This window comes from Glandiceps talaboti, chromosome 17 (assembly GCF_964340395.1).
Source record: "Glandiceps talaboti chromosome 17, keGlaTala1.1, whole genome shotgun sequence".
NCBI lineage: Eukaryota > Metazoa > Hemichordata > Enteropneusta > Spengelidae > Glandiceps > Glandiceps talaboti.
This window is the reverse complement of record NC_135565.1, coordinates 6,451,642-6,475,832: the sequence shown is the minus strand read 5'-3', so window position 1 is coordinate 6,475,832 and position 24,191 is coordinate 6,451,642. Positions and strand designations below refer to the sequence as shown.

Sequence of the window (24,191 nt, the reverse complement as noted above, 5' to 3'; positions counted from 1 at the left end):
ACAAATTTAACGATATTACCTTCAAGACAAAAAACTACGATCACATATTTTACACAATTGACTTGTTTTCTGTTTTTTGATTTTTGTTATGGGTTTTCTTGTTTTCACATCTTTTTTATTACATAATGAATTGTTTGCATCTTTTGACATTTTTATACTGTTAATAAATGTATCATATCATTTATATTAGTCAGGATCATGGACTAGATTAGTCCCTAGTGGACTATATCTGTTGTAATCACCAGAAACACACTATCATTTATTGTACACATGTATTGCAGGCACTGTGTTATTAGGTATTGTATACATCAAAATGTTTTATGTTATGTTCTCATTTTCTGGTGAAATAAAATTAAATTCAATGTGGTATATATGTCAAACCCTGGTTCACTTCATCAGAAAATGAGAACATAACACAAAACATTTTGATCTATCACTAAAATATATTGGGAGCAATAACAGTCACCGAGAGCATTACAATTAACTGCAGGACAGTACAACATTGTTACTTTGGAACTGTACATTGAAACGAATGCAACGTTTCAATCGTCTACTGCAAACCTTGATCACGTAATTCTTTAATTATTCAGCATTAACGTTTCTCTTCGAACTGGTGGAATTGTATGTCACCAATATGAATCGCTGGTAGTTGGTATCCTTGGTTCAATTCATAGAGAAACATTAACACTGAATAATTAAATCATTGCATGATCAAGGTCTGTAGTAGATGGATTGAAATGTCACATTCGTTTCCAATTTACCATATGATTCCAAAGTAACCACACTGTACTGTCCTAGGACTCCTAGTGATTGTCGGAACCATGAGCGATATATTGTCCGATTAACTGCAACTTCTGTAATAGAACACTTCTACACTCTTTGCATTGGTTACCAATCAACTCTCGCATACAATACAAGATTTCTTTGAACACATTGGAAGTGACTGGTCGTGAATATCTTTCTCATCTTCTTCAACTTTATGCTCCCCATAGACAACTTAGGTGCCATACACCACTTGTCGGCAAGAAGCTCAGCAAGTGTTCCTTTTCTTACACAGTCTTCCTTCCACTCTGCCCTTAAAACTTACCTATTTCAATCGTAACTCTCACTCACTTACACACCTCTCTACATCCTTCCATGCTTTAAAATTGTGTCTCTCTATCCTCTCATTTTGTTAGTAGTTCTGTGTCTGCATCTGGAGCTCTTCGGAGAACAGGCGCATTATACATTCGCTTTAATATTTTTATTATTATTATATAAGTATAAATTATTTCCATACCTTGAAAATGTACGCTACTGTCATATCCCCACCGAAAGCTGTACTTAGCTTCATCCTCTTGGCCTCTACAATAATATTCAAAATCAATATTGAGATTTTACAATTTTGTTTCTACGATAATATTCAAATTCAATTATTGAAATTTTACAATGTAAAATGTGAGAAAGGATACAGAACAGTGGACTGACTGCAAAATGGATGCAAAAGGTAGCGAGTCTACAGGAGTACCACACCTATACATTATAAACATAAATCATAACCACAATCGTATACAAGCTAGGGAGTTTGATAAGAATAGTACATGAGCTAGGGAGTTTGATAAGAATAATACATGAATACAAGCTAGGGAGTTTGATAAGAATAGTACACAAGCTAGGGAGTGTGATAAGAATAGTACACAAGCTAGGGAGTTTGATAAGAATACATGAATACAAGCTAGGGAGTTTGATAAGAATAGTACACAAGCTAGGGAGTGTGATAAGAATAGTACACAAGCTAGGGAGTTTTATAAGAATGGTACACAAGCTAGGGAGTTTTGTAGTTTGTCTATAGCTTGATTTCCATAGTAGTATATCAACAATAGTTTTAGTTTGTGTCTATCTTAGTTTGCCTACAGCTTGATTTCCGCAGTAGTATATCAACAACAGTTTTAGCTTGTGTCTACCTTAGTTTGCCGACAGCTTGATTTCCATAGTAGTATATCAACACTAGTTTTAGTTTGTGTTTATCTTAGTTTGCCTACAGCTTGATTTCCGCAGTAGTATATCAACAATAGTTTTAGTTTGTGTCTATCTTAGTTTGCCTATAGCTTGATTTCCATAGTAGTATATCAACAATAGTTTTAGTTTGTGTCTATCTTAGTTTGCCTATAGTCTGATTTCCCTAGTAGTATATCAACACGTTTTAGTTTGTGTCTATCTTAGTTTGCCTATAGTCTGATTTCCCTAGTAGTATATCAACACTAGTTTTAGTTTGTGTCTATCTTAGTTTGCCTATAGTCTGATTTCCATAGTAGTATATCAACACTAGTTTTAGTTTGTGTCTATCTTAGTTTGCCGACAGCTTGACTTCCATAGTAGTATATCAACACTAGTTTTAGTTTGTGTCTATCTTAGTTTGCCTATAGTCTGATTTCCCTAGTAGTATATCAACACTAGTTTTAGTTTGTGTCTATCTTAGTTTGCCTATAGTCTGATTTCCCTAGTAGTATATAAACACTAGTTTTAGTTTGTCTATCTTAGTTTGCCTATAGTCTGATTTCCCTAGTAGTATATCAACACTAGTTTTAGTTTGTGTCTATCTTAGTTTGCCTATAGCTTGATTTCCATAGTAGTATATCAACAATAGTTTTAGTTTGTGTCTATCTTAGTTTACCTATAGCTTGATTTCCATAGTAGTATGTCAACAATAGTTTTAGTTTGTGTCTATCTTAGTTTGCCTATAGTCTGATTTCCCTAGTAGTATATCAACACTAGTTTTAGTTTGTGTCTATCTTAGTTTGCCTATAGCTTGATTTCCATAGTAGTATATCAACAATAGTTTTAGTTTGTGTCTATCTTAGTTTGCCTATAGCTTGATTTCTATAGTAGTATATCAACAATAGTTTTAGTTTGTGTCTATCTTAGTTTGCCTATAGTCTGATTTCCCTAGTAGTATATCAACACTAGTTTTAGTTTGTGTCTATCTTAGTTTGCCTATAGTCTGATTTCCATAGTAGTATATCAACACTAGTTTTAGTTTGTGTCTATCTTAGTTTGCCTATAGTCTGATTTCCATAGTAGTATCACTATATACACGTACTTACCAGGACTACTCAGTTCATCATCACTGTCGTCTTTCTCTTCCACATCCATACTCTGTAGTATACTTCCTAATGGTGTTCCTTTTACTATTTCCGCGTCCTTTCCTAGTGAAATAAAACCAACAGCACTAAAATCTTGTATTTTTTCTTAAGAGTCAAAATAAAAATAAACATAATGCTAACAATCTTTAGTATTAGTTTGAAACTCAGAGTAAAAAAAATTGTATTTAGTACCTATACTTTGCATAAATCACTTAGCCTTCGTCAGCTGCTCCTGTATACAAATCGGACTTGCCATTTGACCACAAGAGGGCGCTATATACTGATATTTCCATCCACTCATCCTTAATTGTTAAATGAGGAGTGTTGCTGTTTAAGTTCAATGTTAGTGTATACAGCGCCCTCCTGTGGTCATATGACAAGTCTATGTCGTAACCTGTATAAAATAACAGTTGAAGGCGGCAGCCGTGTGATTTAGCCGAAGTATACTAGATAAATTATTCACACACTAGGTTCAGAACTAACACAAATATGATTCCACGGCAAAGAAACAGGGTTTTTTTTGGTTGTGTATGCTAATTCTTGGTTTATCATTAAACATGGCACAGTCTGTCACTAAATACTATCTTTGACTAGAGTTAATTTTATCACAGAATACAAATACACAATGCACATTAAGATCATGTTTATGGGATGCTGTTTTCAAATGATAATGCAATTATGTTGTTCCATTTGTACCTACCGTTTACCCAAGGACACAAAAAGTCTAAAGACCACATGAAAATACATATTATTATGTCTTTACCATATAAGGGAACTGAAACAATCTGTACTTATGAATAATTATGTTCTTACCATATGTGGAAACAGATACAACTGTTTCTGTGCATAATCATTTACTTACCATATAAGGGAACAGGAGCATCAGTATTTTTGAATAATTATGCCCTTACCATATAAGGAAATATAAAATTTCTTTCTGTGCAAACTACCATTTATTATACGGGGAAAAGAAACATGAATAATTATGTCTTTACCATATAAGGAAACAGAAGGTGATAGTTGTTCCTGTGCAAATAATCATTTACTTATCATATAAGGGAAAAGAAACATCAGTATTTTTGAATAATTATGTCCTTACCATATATGGGAACAGCCTGGATTGTACATGTTTCATTGGTAATAGGAAGTTCATCATAAGTTTTGCAAACTGCCAAAAGATAAAATAAAATCAGTAATACATAAGAACTACAAGTCACAGGGAATACATGGTAAAAAGTGAGGCTGAAGAGATCTTCCTATGGGTATTTAAAAAAAAAATAATATTCTCATATTTTTCTCCACAGAGATAACACTGTGTTCTTCTCTGTACTGACATATGCTTCACTAACAAATTGATTGGCATATGATATGATAACAATTATTTTTTAAAACCTTTTCACAAAACTTTGCTATGACAATATTTTTCTTTGTTCAGCCAACAAATTATGAGTGGCCTAAGGGGCTTTGTCATAAGTTACTAGATGGGTAGAGAGGACGGACCCCTTATGTCAAAAGAATTTTTTCTGCTGAATAAATAAAACTATTGGGGAATATGAATAGTATACCCAAGTATAGTATATGCAAAATTGGGAAAAATAATGGTTATTATATTTCAAGCACTGAAGAACCAGTGATGTGTGTAGACATGGTTATCATGATTTAGAATGACCAGGAAAATCCATATTTTCTGTTCAAAGTCAATAACTTGGCTTGTACATGGTATAACATACATTGTACATACAACATTCTGCGATCATAGAAAGAACTCCAAAGCCCACACTAGCTTAGCAGCCTAGAATCCACTCATTCAGGGACTTTGCTCTTTCTTTTCCCCTATCACGCCTGGCTTTTCACTTATATGGCATATTGCTTTAGTGAAGCTAAATCCAGAAAACAGGTGCAAATTCTTCTATTTTTTTTTTGAATTTCTCTCAATGCGAGTCAGAGATGATGTCAGAATCAGTGTCACCACATGATTAGAACCAACTCAGCGGGTTGAGTTGTATGATGTAAACATGATTACCATATTTAACATCGCTGTGGGAAATGCTAATCTTGTTCCAGCAAAATGCCAGGCGTGGTATGGGAAAAGCTAAAGCAAAATCAACACAAAACTGGAATCTCGGCTGACTCTAGCTATAACTACTGCAACAATGCTATTCCTAATTTTCATTAATATTTGGCTGATGAAAATAGTTACTTAATATTTTTTATTGTTTCTTGTAAAAAAAAAAGTACTATACATGCGTCTCAGCGCATTTTACAGACCGAAGTTAAAAATTGCAAAAGTAAATAAATGAGGAAAGTAAATAACAGCACACACAGAGTGGGAAAAAAATTAGCAGTAAGTATAACATACACATCAAACTTTACTGCATGGGAATACATCTACCGGCAATAACCGATTTCCGGTTTATTTCAAAAAACCTCTCATTCTTGGTTGACGACGGGAACGGTTCAGATGGGGTAATACACTTGGGGTTAGAGCATTTAAGCTCCAGATATGAGCCCCATCCCATTCTCGTTTCGGGATTCTCACGGAGGTTTAGAATTCCCGTTTTACAACAGCCACATACTGCTCGTTTCTGGAGTTGTTCTGAAAGTATATTGAGATCAATAAAGCGAATTGATCCTCCGTAATATGCACCTTCTTCTTCGTTGTATGTCTTTTCCTGAGGTATTTTGCTTTCCGAAATGCCGATGTTCTGCTTTGGTGTGCCCAGATCTGATCCTGAACGTAACAGCTCTTCTTGGCGATAGTACGGGCCTTTGTCCGATTTTTTGAGCTCGTCTTTTACATCATTTGCCATCTTTTTTAGTCTGGAACTTGAAGGACGTCCTCTTCTTTTACGATACATTTTGATAATAGCACTTCATCAGTTACTCGTACTTGTGATACACTGTACCCAGTATGCAACTCAAGTATATGTAAATGAGTTGACAAGTACTTGACACATTTTATCAAATGTATGCTAATAAGCTGTCAAGTACTTGACACTTTCCGCTATATTATAATGACATGAGCAAATGGTTGTAAAAACCATGTGCAATTGTTTTGTTTTTTATTCGTTCCCATATCACATGATTAAGAAGGGTTACATGAAATTGGATTTCATACAATGATAGCTGAGACGGTTGGAAGTCATTTCCCCCCAAAAAGTTAATTTTGTAATTTTTTCTAGGTTGATCGTGGTCTATAACCTTAATCTTACTGGCAAGAGTTGGATTCTCTCAATTATCTGATATACATACATTGACTCATTAGTCTTCGTTTTTCCCAGCTTGTTGGGGGTATAAACAAATAACACCCACCCCCACCCCTGACAGAAAGAGGATAAACTTCTTGGGGTGCATACAATCCCTGCATCCAGTGAGGCACACAGGATTGATGTTATCCTCTGTTATACTATGTGCATGTTGTATGTTTACAAAAATGAAATTGTTGGCTTTGTATGCATTTAAGTAAACTAAACTTACCTGTATCAATTCCGTCTAGTACAGCAAAGACTCTGGCTGCTGACAAAACTTCTGACTGCATAAAATAAAGAGAGAGACAAACATAAAAAATGATGATAAATCATTTTTAAAAACATACCTGTGATGACATCATAAACACATTGTAATGACGTCAAACACACATTGTGATGACATCAAAAACACATTGTGATGACGTCAAACACACATTGTGATGACATCAAACACGCATTGTGATGACATCAAACACACATTGTGATGACATCACACAGTGTGATGACATCAAAAACACATTGTGATCATCACAATGTGTTTTTGATGTCATCACAATGTGTGTTTGATGTCATCACAATGTGTGTTTGACGTCATCACTGATGACGTCAAACACACATTGTGATGACATCAAACACACATTGTGATGACATCAAACACACATTGTGATGACATCACACACACATTGTGATGACATCAAACACACATTGTGGTGACAATAAACACACATTGTGATGACACATTGCGGTGACAATAAATACACATTGTGATGACAATAAACACACATTGTGGTGACAATAAACACACATTGTGATGACACATTGCGGTGACAATAAACACACATTGTGATGACAGTGAGGACACACTGTGATGTCAATAAACATTGTGATGACACACATTGCCAGGACAAAGACTACCATGTGATGGTGTGTACACATTAGAGTGAAATAAACACTGACTATAAAAACACAGTTATTACCATTTAAAATATTATTACTAAAACATGCCATGGCAATGTAAAAACATGTCATGACATGAAATTTTCTTTTATACCATCATAACCTACACATGGCATAAGGAAGTAGGGGAACAATATTTTCAATATTTGACTAAAAATTAGGCTGCATACTTTGTGCTAAAAGCAATAAATATTGTATGCATTCAAATCTGATTAAAATCCGATGTAGTGTATACAGCGACGAGCGTGATTTCTTTTTGGCGGTTACCTTTACTGTCGTTTGTTCTTTTGTGAGCACTCATTACATTCATCTGACACAATAGGTTTTCCCGAACCCAATCTCATATTTTTACAAGTAGCCAACCAGAATCCGTCTGACAATATAACACTCAACTATCAAAATTTCAAGAAAGAAACAGTGTTGCAGCCAGAGGGGGTTTTTGGGTCATTTAACACACAATTTTTTTGACCTGACCCACAATTTTGGAAGTGACGGGTCACAGATGACCCACACTAAAATTGTGTGCAAATATGTTTAGCAACATGACCACACCTATAAGAACAGCTAAATGAGTGTGTATATTGCATAGATAACAGGCTTGGATAGGCAACTGCATAATCATTCAGCAAATATCTAGCATGGATAAGCATGTGGGTAAATATTTTTAAAAACTGTAGTTATGCTACAACACTATTGGTGCTCTTTTTTATAATGTCCCAAATCATTTTATGATGACCCAGAAAAATGTCTTTTTTATAATGTCTCGGGACACTATGTCCCACTCATTTAAAAGGCTGGCTGCAACACAGAAGAGAACCACCAAACAATAATGATAATATCGCTGTCTGCGCTCACGGTGCATGCTCTTTTCGAACAGAGCGCTCTGAAGTACTGTACCCATTATGTTCCGATGCATTACGCATTTTCATTGGTTAAGTGAATTCACTCAGCGTGCTGGTGTGGCTTGTATTGGGAAAACCTATGGTATTGTGTCAGATGTATGTAACGAGTGTTCACAAAAGAACAAACAACAGTAAACATAACAACCAAAAAGAAATTGTGACGTGTGCACTACATCGGATTTTAATCAGATTGTATAAATTCTCACCAATCCGGGTGGCCCATAGTAGTTGACTTTCTTTGAATGACAAGTATCGCGTAGAGTCAATGTCAAACCTGAATAAAGAACATAGGATATCCATTATGAAATATAGAAAACAGGACATGTGACAGATATCAGGCAATGTCAAAATCAAACCTGTATGAAAACAATAACATAATAGTATCCATGGATACAAACAAGCAAATAGTGCTACATTGTATCAGTAGTCTCATTGAACAAAGAAACAGGTGTACTATGCTCTATTGTAATGAAACAGTTGTACTATGCCCTATTGTAATGTATGTGTTCTCACTGAACAAGGGACCATCAACAATGTATGAATCTTCTTGTAATTTCTGTGTTCTTCCTGAACATGGTAACAATAATGTAGGATATTAGTAATAGTATGTATCCACTTTTATCTATTTTAATTCCTATAATTTGGTGTATAGGTAGTGATACATTACAGCCCAAGAGTCCATTCCTGACTCAGCCAGCATCAAGATATAGGCCAGAGCTAACAAATGGATATCATAGTGTTATGGGCTAATATTGGCATCTCTCCAGTATAGAAAGGTTAATGTCCGCATCAGCACTACCAGTATGTTTATAATTAACACTGGGCTAACTTACTGCTAACACTGGTCTGACACTAACACCTCACCAGTATATGTTACCGACTGGAAGGGTTCGTGTCTGCACCAACCCCAGTATTGCTTAGTGCTATACTGCCAGACTGAAACTAACACCTAACCAGCATATGTTACAAACTGGAAGAGTTAATGCCTGCACCAGTCCTATACTAACACCAGACTAGCTCAGTACTAACACTACACATGTAGGCTGGCAGTAACAGCTCACCAGCATGTGTTAGCAACTGGAAGGTTTAGTGTCTTCATCAATCCTACATAAGCAATAGTCTAGCTCACTTGCTAATGCTTGGCAGACAATAATGTAGTTATAATAATAAATAATATAATCTTGGTTTTTATACAGCGCTTTCCCACTCTGTGCTCAAAGCACTTTACAAAAATTACTCCTAGCACAAATCTATAGTGACACAAAGATCCTTTGTACTTCAACTCCCTGGGGAGCATACAATCCATTGCAGCCTGTATAAGCGCATAGGATTAGAACATTCACATTGTAACCTACATCCTACCAGGTCCCCAATTATACAGTTGGGTTGACTGAGGCACAAGCATAGTTCAAATCTTGCCCAAGGACTATAGCCATTCAGAAACAAACAGCATGGTAGCGATGGGGGCTCAAACCTGCAACCAGAAGATTCCAAGCCGGCTACTCTAACCATTTGACTATCATGATTCCAATAACAGTAACACTTCTCCAGTATATGCTCGCAATTGGAAGACACTAGGCTAAAGAATCACAGGTTTCTTGAGTGATAATACCACTAACTACAAAATATACATAACATATTATTCTTACCAACTAGACCACCAATATTTTTCCAGCTGAGACTTGTAATAAAAACATTTTCTAATCTTGAAATCTTCATCCTATAAAATTATCATTGGATGAAAAATTAAATTATTGTACACTTGATACATGTAATAGAAGATATGTTTAAACCTGCACTAGCCAAAACTGGGACATTTCTTTTTTCATCTAGTAGTAGTAACTAAACACGTATTCACTAACAGTTGGTCAATTACTCATAAAAAGACTTTAATATCTGTTTATTAGTAGAATAGTATCCATAGGTGGTCCTTAATTGTTTTTGAATCTGTCACCAGTTTATAACTACAAAATGTACAGCATCATTTTTCAATCAGACAACCATAATGTTTTCAATGAAAATTGTTAAAATACCAATAGACACTGTACATGTACATGTACATAGTGATCAATCTTATCCATTAGTACAATAACAGGTTGAAATAGTGATTGGTGTTGAGGGCGCTGATTTTTGGGTTTGCCCCCCCCCCCCCCCCCCCCCCCCCATCAATTTTATTAAATTTATTGCCCAATATCCTGTATCTGTGCGCACATCACCCATTTGCCACTGTCGCAAATGTGAAAGAAAAAGTCAAATGGCGGAAAAAAAAACTACATTCACCCACGTGTGATTCAATACTGCTCAGGGATACGATATTATGAGTAAGTTATTTATCTAACAAAACATTTTCAAAAAAATGTTCAGTTACAGCTAGTGCAGCTTTTAGCTATCAGATTTTATATATAAATATTTCTATTATAAAATCACATACTGCAGTACTAAATAGCAACTTTGCAATTCCAAAAGTGCGATGGAAATTATACAAATATATCTCAATAATTATACTAATCTACTAATTGTGATAATTAAAGTGGCACAATTTTTTTACTCAAGTTAAAAATACTTACATAAGTTACAAAAAAACTTATAATGTTAATATGAATGCATGCCTTCTATGATACAACATTAGTGTAGCCTGTAATATACAGACATTCATGCTATCAGCCAGCATTCATTAAGAAGCCTGATAGGGTTGAACAACACAACCTATCTCATGTCTACAGTTTGTGGTCTGGCATTGTTAGAACAGTTGATTGAATAAAAGTGGGTTTTGTAGCAGCAATAATTCAAGTATTTGTTGTGATTTTTTTTTTTTTTTTTTTTTTTTTTTTTTTTTTTTGGGGGGGGGGGGGGGTTCTGATGTTTAACCTGAAGCACACACTACAATTCTTGTAATGTAAATGCAAACAGATGAGACCACGCTGAAAACGTGAGCGAGATGCAAGCGTACTACCTCAGTACCTGTTTCAAAATGCTGCATGTGTTGCTACTTTTGCTGATTTTGACAGGATTGGGGTACCTATGAACATTTTTTGGGTCTTGAAGGCTCCATAATTAATGTTGGAGTTAGGAAATCTCTGAATTTTTTTGGCAGGTAAGGCGTAATTTAGCAGAAACATTCACCCAACTTTGTGATTCAGATCTGAATCTCTTCCGTCTATTTGTGTTAATGCTATATGAATTGTAGCGATTGTTTCCAGTCAAAAAACCCTCAAAATCACAACAAACGCTACAATTATTATACCGTAATTGCACCTAGGAGTTCTGGTACATTTTTCAATATGTCTGATAAATTATGTCATTGGAATGTTTATGACTGGTTTACATACCTGTGTTGATTCATAACTCGTTGTGTTCCTTCACCACAGTTGATCAGATATCGACGACTGAAAAGAACATACAACAAAACAGTACTCTATATGTGTGCAGAGAAAAAAATTCTCAGATGTTATTCCCCAATATTTTTCTTCATTCAGCCAAGGAGCATACGAGTGACCTAAGGGGTCTTTGTCACTACGAGTCGCTAGATGAGTAGTGATAACCCTTAGGTCACACGAGTATTTTTCTGGCTGGATGAAGAAAAATATTGGAAAATAACATAATTTTACCAGCACGAGTAATATCAAAGAAACATTGGGGAAAGTAATGGAAATTTTGAACTACGGCACCACATAGTCCTGCTTGCAGACTGAGTAACTGGGGACGCCCTCCCTTCGCTTGGACATACTAGTATTATATCGTCTGCAAGCAGGACTATCTATCTATCAATCAATCAATCAATCAATCAATCGATCAATCAAATTTCTATAGCGCCGATTACCAGAGCAATGTTCTTCTCTGTAGCGCTGAATGGCTAAACCGCCATACAACTGAAAACACTTAGGCATGCAAGAAAAAACAAACTGTAGCTTACTTGATGACATCTGAAAATAAAAACAAGGAGGGTGGGCAATGAGGGGGGCCAGACCCCACCACTTGGAGGTGACAATAACTGGCTCCCCACAACGGAGTGGTAGGCATGGTGTTCCGTCGATGAATTGAACGACCAATCGGGTGATTGTTTGAGCATGGAACTGACGTAGACACGTTCCGAATAGAACCAAGACGTCTATACGAAGGGAATAAAATTATTCGTCCGATGATTGCAACATGGGCCATCAAACTACCGCGAATCCTGGGTACATGTAATCATTTGAAATAAAAACACATGGCGAATGAATTGACCCTTGACCCACTTCATTTGTTTGTTAGCACAAATTAATTTCTTGTCTACAACTAGAAATGTCCGTAGTTGGCGCTCTTTATAGCCGTCCAGATTCTACAGGCTGGGGTCAGAACTTACGACAGAAGGGGGGCCTGGGGAGAAATTATTTTGGTCAAAATGAACCCAAGAATTTTCGTAGCCCCTCCTCCTCAAATTTCATAAAAGTTTCATATAATTCATTTTCCAATTAAGAGGTACATCATGTATGATAGCTACAACCACAGGGAAAAGGACAAATAATCAGTTTTGTTCCCGCGATTTTCCGGATTTCTAATATTATTTTCAGTATATTTCAAATAAAGTTTTAAATACTGTTTCCTCTCACTGTACGTTTTGTCTTTCTTTTTCCTACCTCAGTGATATCACTGTCTTATCTGAGTTTATCAGCTTTGCATTAATTAGTAGCTTACTAGAACAAACTCGCTATTTGCCCAAATTAACGCATTATGCCGTGAGTGTAAACATCCAATGATCCAATAATAAGTGGATGTTTACATGAGAGTCATATGAGCCCAGTTTTTAGAATTAATCCACGATTTATTTTTAGAAGCTAATCATGTTTGTACAAATAGATTCAATATACAGTTCCACCCTATTTGCATTAATTCAAATATTTACACCTAGTAGATATTATCGACATTTAACTTTCACAAAAAATCATATTGTTTATTGTAACCAGAGGCCACACGGCCAAAATTCAAATACAATATTTAACACAGACACAGACACAGACACAGACACAGACACAGACACAGACACAGACACAGACACAGACACAGACACAGACACAAACACAAACACACACACGCACGCACGTACACTTACACGCACGCACGCACGCACGCGCACACACACACACCACACACACACACACACACACACACACATACATACATACATACATACATACATACATACATACATACATACATACATACATACATACATATATATATATATATATATATATATATATATATATATATATATATATATCAAATTCTGTTATTTCCAACTTACAAGATAAAAACGTGTACAGGTACGTAAAGTATTTACCGTATAATTCTTCAATAGAATAAACATACAATACCTTGCAGGAAATCACAGTGACTAGTGAACGACTTTCTCTTGGTCACCTATGACAAACGTCCACGTGATATCGAGTTGATATGGTATCTACATCTCATTCTCCAAATTTTGTACGAACCAATTATCGAGCTTATGCACTGCAATATTTGGTGGTGGATTTGGAACTTTATCCCGGCTTTGATCGAACCACTTGTGACCTTATGATGTACATCTCCGAGACTTCCTATGATAATAACTATTATTTCTGAACGAAAGTCTGTGGTGTTTATTTCTAGTGAGAATGGAAATATTTGTCAAACTTCTTCTGAAAACACAATGAAATATGTGCATCAAAGGGTAAGGACACACATGTTTGTTCTGTTTATCGATGATAGTATTAGTAATGTCTAGTAGTTTATGCTGATGTTCGAAGGTTCTCATATGGGCATCAAACATTTCAGGTTTTAAAACAAGTGTTTCCTTACCAGGATTACCATTCGCGATTTTATCGAAGATTGAATCGACTAATCTATTGTGTCTTTGTTGGTATAGTTTCTGGAATTTTGTACATCCATTGAAAATGTGAGATACTGTTTCAGTGGGATGCATGATTGCATATTTTACTTGGCATTGCTTTAGTATAGGGTCATGAGACTTCCGCACTGTAAGAGCTGCAAACGACCTCTCGTGACAAATGATCTCAGCCTGATTATCGCCAATCTTGTGATTGTTGAGGTAAGTGGAAGATACACCATGGTTTATTTTCGCTGCCTCTCGTATTACTCTTCCCTGTGAAGATTTCGCTTTAACCCCGGATTCATATTGCTGCAGCAGCTGTTGTATAGAATTTATCTGGTGAATCGAAAGTTATTGACACTTCCTCGTCAACTGCCATTTCGTAGATGTATTTATCCTTTCCTTTAATCAAGGAGATGTGCGCATTTCATAAAGATGGACCTGAACTGACTTTGGGCAATTAACGTTGGACTGCTTTGCAATGTTGTCGATATTTTATGTCGATGACATATCCTGCAAAATTCGGACTGTCATCGTCGTGTTTATACATACATACATACATACATACATACATACATACATACGCATTGTCCTTAAACAACCGAATTCCTTGGTGTCAAATTTCACAGATCCTCTACAGTTTGCATACAGACAAAACAGAAGTACTGATGATGCTATCCTATTTGCATTACATAAGATCTATTCACATTTAGATAAGGCAGGTAACTCAGTCCGTATAATGTTTTTTGATTTTTCAAGCGCATTCACTAACCACGTCTGTTGGGTAGGAAATTAATGCGAATGAATATACCAGCTTCTATGATTACATGGGTTATCGATTATATCACGAATAGGGCCCAATATGTTAGATTTCATTCACTGACATCAAATGATATTAATTCAAGTACAGGAGCCCCACAGGGTACAGTATTGGCACCTTTTCTGTTCACATTATACACAGCCGATCATAGATCTTCAGTGCAAACATGCCCTCTAATCAAATTTGCCGATGACTCTGCCATGATTGGGTTACTAGGTGATGATAATGATGACACCGACTATCTTCATCAAATTGATCGCTTTATTGAATATTGTGACCAAAACCACCTAATATTAAATGTTGCTAAGACTAAGGAAATGGTAATTGATTTTCGTAAAAGGCGGGGTCGGATCCAAGCTTAGTCTCGATTAAGGGTGTTGAGGTAGCCAGAGTTGACAATTATCAGTACTTGGGGCTTGGCTTAGACTGTAAACTAAATTGGCAACACCATATTGATATTCTTTCCAAGAAGCTTAACTCTAGGTTGTACTGTTTAAGAAAGTTGCGGTCTTTTAATGTTAATCAGGATATACTTTCATTGTTTTATGGAGCTGTCATAAATAGTGTTATAAGTTACTGTATTGTTTGCTGGGGTGGAAATATTACACAACAAAATAAGAAGAGGTTGGATAAATTGATCAGTAAAGCAGGAAATGTCATTGGAAAGAAACAACTTAAGGCGGATCAAGTCTTACACGAGCGAATGGCAGACAAAGTGCTGCGCATAATGAGGGACGAAACAAACCCACTGAGACAGGAAATCAATGTCAGGAGAATTGATAGGAGTGGTAGTTAGATTTAGACAGTTAGCTTCTCGTACTACCCGTTATCATGATTCATTTATACCTCAAGCTATCACACTCCTTAACAAAACTTGTAATAGAAACTAATGTATCGGTCTGTATTGTTAATGTATTTATATTTCTTTTAATCGCTTAACATATTGTTTTAGATTATGGTATTCATAACAACACTGTATGTACATTTTACTGTTTTTAATAATCTTTTGTAGCAGATAACCCAATTACCCTAAAAGGGACTCAATAAAGTTTTATCTTATCTTATCTTACACACACACACGTTGTTGTTTGTTCATGTATATGTTTTTACTCCTCTTTTCAGTAGTGTGTGTATAGAGCACTGTCTTAGCAGATTGATACTCACCGAGTTATATATATATATATATATATATATATATATATATATATATATATATATATATATATATATATATACACTCAGTGTATGTAGCAGTGTATATCATACTCTGACGCAATACAGTTCCTATACGCGTATTTTTACGATTTATACACCTCCACTCGTTCATGTCCTGGATGCCAATGTGGTTTCTAACAAAATCACCGTCATTTGCATCTAGACCGTCCTAACTTTACAGTCTTCAGCTAGTTCTCAAAAATTTGCTAATTACCAGATTGATACATCGTGTTCATTTACAAGAAGGCATTTTAGGCATTTTGTGAACGTTGTATTGTCGGGAGTATCGGGAGTATTATCGACATGTCCTAGATCTATAGACGAAAATTACGATGTCCGTTTTTTTGAGCTCAAGTTGTGCGTCGGACATTGTGCGATGTCCCTAAGCACACTGGAGACGTGTATGTACAAGAGGGCGCGGGAATAACATTACCGAATGGTGGTGATCAAAACACTTTTGATTGTTATACAATTCTCATTTTGTCGAACAGTGGATGTCTAGTTTTTCTACACGCAATATCAATAACGAAACGACCTTCTCAAGAGTTCACTTGAGGTAACTTCGTCAGTTGGAACTACAAATAACGTTACTATAATTTACTTAACTTTTATCATCGGAAAATATAAACTGCGCAAAGTCTCCGATGTGTCATCATTTGCTATTTGTTTACCTTGTCGTTGCAAAAGGAAATTAACCATAGGGTGATACTGGCGAATTATGTGGCGATAACGATCATTGTACCCTTGACACCCCTATTGAAATAGAATAGCCCATTGTATTTCCGGTACTAGCGAACTTCGGCAAATGGCGAAGTAAACACCTCATATTGCAAGAAGTTGGAAATCTGTTTGCAAATTAATTCACTGTCACAAGTTTTAGACACACAGGTAATCGTGAATACATAATTGGCGTACTCTTCTAAGACGGTGTGTGGCAAGACTTAGATTCACGGGAATTGTCAGGGCAAGAATCGGAACCCGTACGTACGTACGTGCAAATACAGTGCGAACATATTATCACCGCGCACCGACCGCAATGGCTGCATTTGTGGATCGTATAAATTTCCCGAAGTCGCTACTTTGACCGTTGGAAAATATTCGGCTTTTAAGTGCTAAGCACTCTTTTTGGACAAAATCTCGATATGGATAGAATTGAAATGCCAACCGGGAAGGGAAAACCCAACAAAATTGAAGGCTCAGGTAAGTTGTCGTAAAAAAGCTTGAAGTCCGTAAACTGTACTTTTGTGAAGTCACATGCGTTCATAGCTCTTGAGGTATAGTAGTACATGTACTATGTACCGTATGCAAATTATGACCTAGTTAATACCGAGAATTCGCTCTAATATCTACTGGTCTTTCTATTTAAATCGAAGACTGTTTCCATTTTCCTGCATTCCCGGGGATCAGATATTGCCTTACCAATCTGCAATGTATTTTTCTTTCCCGAGCGAATTTATTATAATATAATATTTGTAAACGGTACAACACGAAGTAACAGCTGTACCTCGGTGAAATGGAGAACGGACTCCGACTCTATTCACCTTGACTGACCCTCAGCATGTACTTTTGCTGGCTCTTAAGTAGGTCGACGTAATAAATTCAAAAGTATAACTCGCCAAACAATTCAAAATTGCGTAAGTTGACTTTTATGACAACAAATTGCCAAAATTATTTACATAATAATAAACTTATTTATATAATTTCTAGGTAAGTAGGTCATGCGTTAAATGTAGCCCAGTAGTTTAGCCCATCAATATACTGACAATAGGGGCATTTTCGCTCGCCAGACAGAACAATTTGGAGGGATTCTATCAGTGTTATTGTATAATTAGTGGGAGAAGAAAAAATGGTTTGGTTCTGATTATCCAACCCCCACCTAGTTTTTCACTGCTTCAATGTTCGAGAAAAAAATAATAAAATTGCGAAAAATGTGAAGTCTTGCCAGAAATAGTTGACGCGGAAACTGACATCAATGTAAAAAGACCAAAAAAAAATAAAATAAAAAAAATAAAAACACCTGTTCTTCCTATCTATAATGGCTGTACATCTGATGGGAAGAAACCAATAACACAGAGACCATTTGGAAAACAATGGAACTGAACTAGACACTCACACATGAAAAAAATAATAATAAAATAAAATAAAAAATCTACCTACCCCACCTATTCTAAAATTTACGGTACTCAAAACCACCCATTTTTTTTTATTAGGCCTAAGGCCCCCCCAAAAAAATCTAAAAATTTTGGTTCTGGTTACCTGTCCCCACCTAGTTTTTACTGCCAACCCTAAACTTTTTTTATGCATTCAAGAAAAAATTAAAAATCGTGAAAAATGTGAAGTCTTGCGAGAAATAGTGGATCAACATACAAATCAAATTAAAAAGACAATAAAAAATTTTCTGAGGTGTTCTTGATATGATTAAGCCTAATAAAAAAAATAGTGTGGTTCTGGTTACACTCGATTTTAGAATAGGTGGGGGTAGGTAGATTTTTTATTTCATTTTTATTAGATATTTTTTTTCTGTTTGAGTGTCCAGTTCATGTTTTTCATTGTTTTCCGAATGGTCTCTGTGTTGTTTATTTAATCGTATCAGATGTACAGCCATTACAGATTGGAAGAATAGTTTTAGAGTGTCTTTCTAAGTTGATGACAGTTTCTACATCCATTATTTCTCGTGAAACTTCACAATTTTTATGATTTTGTTATTTTTTTGTCGAATATGTAAAAAAAAAAGTTTAGGGTCAGCAGTGAAAAGCTAGGTGGAGGTTGGGTAACGGGAACCAAACAAAAATTATTTTTTTTTAGGCCTTATCATCAAAATAACAAGATGGTGTAATTTTTTGGTTACCACAGAAAATAAATCAGACACTTTCAGATTCCGTTGCCAGAGCTCTGTGTTCGTACTCAGTGAATGTTGTTCAAAAGTATTATTAATGTCGATACAGATGAACTCTGTTTGTTTTCAATATTCAAAAATTTTGATTTAGGTCGTTGACCTAGTGCAAAGAAAGTCAGGTGTTTGTATGTAGTAGGCATTGGAAGTGATAAGTCATGGAGTCATGATGGGCGAATGGTTAGTGTGGCCGGTTTAGAATCTACAGGTTGCATGTTCAAGCCCCGCCACTGCTGTTTGTTTCTGAATGGCTTAAACTAAAAGTCCCTTAGCAAGAGTTGAACCATGATTGTGCCTCAGTCAACCCAGCTGTATAATTGGGGATCTAGTACTGTATACCTGTAGACTTGAAGGACTATCGCTACTACACTATTCCACTATCCTAACTATAGCCTACCTGTAGACTTGAAGGACTATCACTACTACACTATTCCGCTATCCTAACTATAGCCTACCTGTAGACTTGAAGGACTATCACTACTACACTATCCCACTATCCTAAATACATTGTATAGCCTACATGTACCTGTGGACTTGAACGACTATCGTAATACATGTATGTACTACACTATTCCGCTATCCTAACTGACATTTTGATTTTTTTAAATTTTAGCTGTAATTCCAAGTTTGCTATGATTCCTGTTACCAGCAGGTTTTCAAATGGCATTCTACCATAGACTCTGATTGGTTGAATACATAATTAGACATTTAAAGCTTGCAATCAGTATATGTAAATGTGTGACTCGTCAGCCCATGTACATCATATTCTATTCAAATTTATGCTGATATGTTGCACATCATGTTATGTGTACATGTACATGTATGGCGGGACATGACTTCATACTAGCTGAGTACATGTCGGCTACCAAACATGCTAAATGCACATGACAATTATGTAAGCTGACCCATGTACATCCATTCTATTCCAATTTATGCTAATGCTTTGCACAGGTTATGTGTACATGTACATGTATGACAATGTGTGATTCTCACTGTAGACTAAAAACAGCTGGCAAGTTCAACAATTCAAACTGTCAGTTAGGATAGCTGAATAGTGTCGTGATAGCTGTTCTCAAGTCTACAGGTACATGTACATGTAGGCTAAGCTATTTGAGTTTGCCCAGGATGAATTGTAGCATTTTCTTCTAGTTAAACATTGGAACGAAAAAAAGCACAAAACCAGAAGAAAAAACTCTCAAAATCACAACAAACACTACAATTATTGTGACAGCATCCTTGTATTAAAACTATTATGTATACATGTAGTTCAAATTCAATTCATTCATAAATGAAATCTAACATAAATTGTACATATCAAGGGTCACAAAAAGTTCACAAAAGTCAACTATTGTTTGTTTGTTTTTGTCTGTCTGTTTGATTGTCAATTGTTTGATTATTTAAAGTCTGTAGAAAGATAAGGAGGGTTCCCAGGGTTCAAAGTTCACATTTACTGTTGAATGATCAGAACAATATTGGGTGATGTATGTCTACACAGACTCAAGTACAAAATACCATGATACGAATGGGATCCAATATTCATCTTAGCAATTATCAGTTGTACTTGTATCGCTGAATCACCAACTGAATCTGTAAAACGGATAAATGGTATTTTGGGCAAGTTCAGATTGGATTTCTCAAATGTGTATACTAGTACCTGTTTTAGACCTGATGTAAACCATGAATGAGGATTGAGAATTGTGTCATCAATATGGACCAACTATTTTGTAGTTACTGTAGATTCAATGCATATAAATTTAGTCCAGCTGTGTAATTCTGCCTCTTGCAGGCAGGGGATTTACCTCGCCTGACTCTGAGCCAGGTAAAACTTGACATGTAGATGTTCATCCTTTTGTTTTTATGTCAGATTAAAGTGGCCATACATGTATGATATGGATGGCAAATGGATATTCATTTTAGATTTTTAAGTCTAAAGTCTAAAGACAACTCTATCGTGTTTTCCTACTGGAAAAAAAAAAATGTGAAACAACATCAACCAAATCTGTGTTTGTAACCCAATGAACTACAAAAAGATGTAAAAAGTGTGCAAAAAGTTTGTTATTGTACGTACAGAATCTCAAGAAATTGCAAAACATCAAAAATGTTTTAAATTATTTGTTATTGTACGTACATGTAATACAATAGCAAATGTTTCTAACGTTTTTTAACGTTTTGCAAATTTTTGAGTTACGAACAAGGATTTAGTAAATGTTGTTTCACATGTTTTTTTAAGTAGGAAAACACAGTAAAGTTGTTTTATAAATGAAAATAAATACCCATGTGACCAGTTTAAAAGACAATTAATTAGTTCTGTATCTGCATGACCATTCATTATCAGTCATGTATTCATTACTATTACAGTATCTTATATAGCTTATTAGTAGAAAGAGGATTATGCAAGCCAGTATTTGAAGATGGTCTGGGTTAATGAATAAAAAGTGCAAAATGTTTGTAGTCAGTCTGAGATGATGAAATACAATACTCAGATACCAACAAAATGTATGTAGTCAGTCTGAGATGATGAAATACAATACTCAGATACCAACAAAATGTTTGTAGTCAGTCTGAGATGATGAAATACAATACTCAGATACCAACAAAATGTTTGTACAAAATTGTAGTCAGTCTGAGATGATGAAATACAATACTCAGATACCAACAAAATGTCTGTAGTCAGTCTGAGTTGGTGAAATACAAAAATACAAAACCAACCACTGAAGGGCTCACGATACATGTACACGTTATACAGGTATACAGGTACAATTCTGATTATAGGCCTTATTTAGGCCTCTGATATCAGATCATGTTAAATTAAAGTCTTGTCAGTGCGTATGCTAGCATAGTCTTCAGATTTAAATTTCATTTGCAAGTCCTTCCCAGTGTCTATCTAAACGTCTCTCAAAATTATATACATTTGGTGCATCAACCACATGATTGGGAAGACTATTCCATTGGTTTATACTTCTATGTACAAAAGAAAATTTCCTAATATCCAGCCTAGTATGGACTTTGTACAGTTTATATTGATGCCCTCTAGTGTCACAATGTCTGGTCTTGAGAAAATCAGTCACTCTAGTGTCATATTTCCCCGACATAATTTTATAGAGTTCAATCATATCTCCCCGTAGACGACGGTAAGCCAAAGTTGGTAAGTTCAGATGCCTTAGTCTTTCCTGGTATGACAATTCTCTAAATCCTGGAATTAACTTGGTAGCTCTGCGCTGTACGTTCTCGATGGCAATAATATCCTTTTTGAGGTAAGGTGCCCAAACTTGATTTGCATATTCCAAATGTGGTCTAACCAGACCTTTGTACAATAATAAAAAACTTTCTTTGTCAAGATGAGCATAAGTTCTCCTTATCAGACCCATTATGGAATTTGCCTTATTTATTTTTGTAGACATGTGACTTGAAAAGGATAGCTTATCATCCACGATTACTCCTATATCCTTCTCTTCCTTTGTATTTCTAAGTTTGACCTTATTTTGTCCCATGGTATATGATCTATCTGACAAGTGTGTCTTTCCTATCCGCATACTGGCACATTTATCTGGATGAAATTTCAGAAGAGAGTTCTCTGTCCAAGTATACATGTTATCAATATCTGTTTGTAAGCAATCACAGTCTTCTTCCTTGAATATTCCCCTGAAAACTTTGGTATCGTCTGCGAATAGATATATTTCTGAGCTTTGTACTACATCTGGAAGTGTGTTGATATATATTACAAAAAGTATGGGTCCTAAGACAGATCCTTGGGGTATACCACTTAGCACCTCCTGCCATTCCGATGAAACGCCATTTACAATAACTTTTTGTTTCCGATTATTGAGGAAAGCAGATATCCAGTTTAGCAGCAGGCTTGGGATCCCATAGTATTGAAGTTTCTCCATTAAACGCCTATGAGGCACTTTGTCAAAGGCCTTCATAAAGTCACAGTACACAACATCAACACATCCTCCAAGATCAATAATTTCTGTCCACTTGTCTAGGACTTTGATTAGTTGTAGTACAGTCGAACGACCACTGATGAAACCAAACTGTTGATCACTAAACAAGTTATTACTGTTCATATATTTCACAATAGAGTTCCTTATCAGGGTTTCCATTATTTTACAGACAACACTTGTAAGGCTGATTGGTCGGTAATTGCTGGCTAACCATTTACAACCTTTCTTAAATATAGGCGTAACGTTGGCACACTTCCAGTCATTCGGTATTGTCCCTGTCTTTAGTGATGTGTTATAAATTATGGTTAATGGGGTACAGAGCACTTCTCTAAGTTCATATAATATTCTGGGATGTACGAGGTCAGGGCCTGGTGATTTTGAGGTTTTTAACTTGGATAAAATCTTAAGTGTAGTCTCTGGAGTAATATTCAGCTCAAGTATGTGTCTAGCATGTATGGTATTTGGTAAATCCCAGTGGCCTTGTTGTTCCCTTGTGAAGACTGATGAAAAGAAATCAGCAAGAACCTCTGCTTTTTCTTTGTCACAGGTGGTCATATCTTCTCCTTTATCATTGCCTGTTTTGGATAGGTTCGGTATTCCAGTTCTTAATTTAGATTTAGAACTGGCATAGCCCCAGAACTTTTTTGGGTTTGTCTTGACCTCCTTCGCCACTGACTTTTCATAATCTTTCTGTACTTTCCTTGTTATTCTTCTAACTTGGTTTCGGATTTTACAATAGTCCTGATATACTTGACCATCTTTTGTTTGCAAGAATCTTTGCCATAATCTGTTCTTCTTTTTAACCTTTGCTAACGTTTTTCTATCCAGGGGTACAGCATAGTTCTTTTTGGACGGATTCACAACTTTCTGTGGAATGCAGACTGTTTCCGCTTCTCTATAAATTTCTAGAAATGTGTTCCATTGTATATTCACATCATCTCCGCAGGAATTAAGTACTTCTGCCCAGTCTATACTTAACATTTCTTTCATTTTATTGTAGTCTCCATTATCATATTTATATCTAATCTTTGGTTGTACATTGTCACCTTTAACACACATGACTTTGATCTTCAACATAGAATGGTCACTCTTCCCCAGGGGGGCATCATGTTCAACGCAATCTACAATTTCCTTTTCATTTGTGAAGACAAGGTCTAAGATAGAAGGCCTATCAGTACCTCTCCCCCTGGTTGGTGAATTCACATGTTGATGTAGATAGCAGTCTCGGACAGCCTCAATAAA

The 24,191-nt window shown here is 35.8% G+C and overlaps 2 protein-coding genes across 2 annotated transcripts in view; one reads left to right on the top strand and one right to left on the bottom strand.

The window, feature by feature from the left end:
• LOC144448652 (zinc phosphodiesterase ELAC protein 2-like) overlaps positions 1-12,362 on the bottom strand; it is a 30,489-nt gene extending 18,127 nt beyond the window's left edge. The window contains exons 1-8 of the mRNA XM_078138929.1: positions 12,143-12,362; positions 11,559-11,615; positions 9,879-9,949; positions 8,436-8,503; positions 6,600-6,654; positions 4,222-4,290; positions 3,084-3,227; positions 1,280-1,344 (exon numbers count right to left, since the gene is read on the bottom strand). Of these exons, the coding sequence (XP_077995055.1) occupies positions 1,280-1,344; positions 3,084-3,227; positions 4,222-4,290; positions 6,600-6,654; positions 8,436-8,503; positions 9,879-9,949; positions 11,559-11,615; positions 12,143-12,249 (636 nt within the window). The 5' untranslated portion in view covers positions 12,250-12,362. The remainder of the gene's footprint in view (positions 1-1,279; positions 1,345-3,083; positions 3,228-4,221; positions 4,291-6,599; positions 6,655-8,435; positions 8,504-9,878; positions 9,950-11,558; positions 11,616-12,142) is intronic.
• Positions 12,363-16,924: 4,562 nt separating this feature from the next.
• LOC144448573 (nuclear receptor ROR-beta-like) overlaps positions 16,925-24,191 on the top strand; it is a 65,467-nt gene continuing 58,200 nt past the window's right edge. Inside the window, exon 1 of the mRNA XM_078138849.1 lies at positions 16,925-17,312. Coding sequence (XP_077994975.1) covers positions 17,255-17,312 — 58 coding nt within the window. The 5' untranslated portion in view covers positions 16,925-17,254. The remainder of the gene's footprint in view (positions 17,313-24,191) is intronic.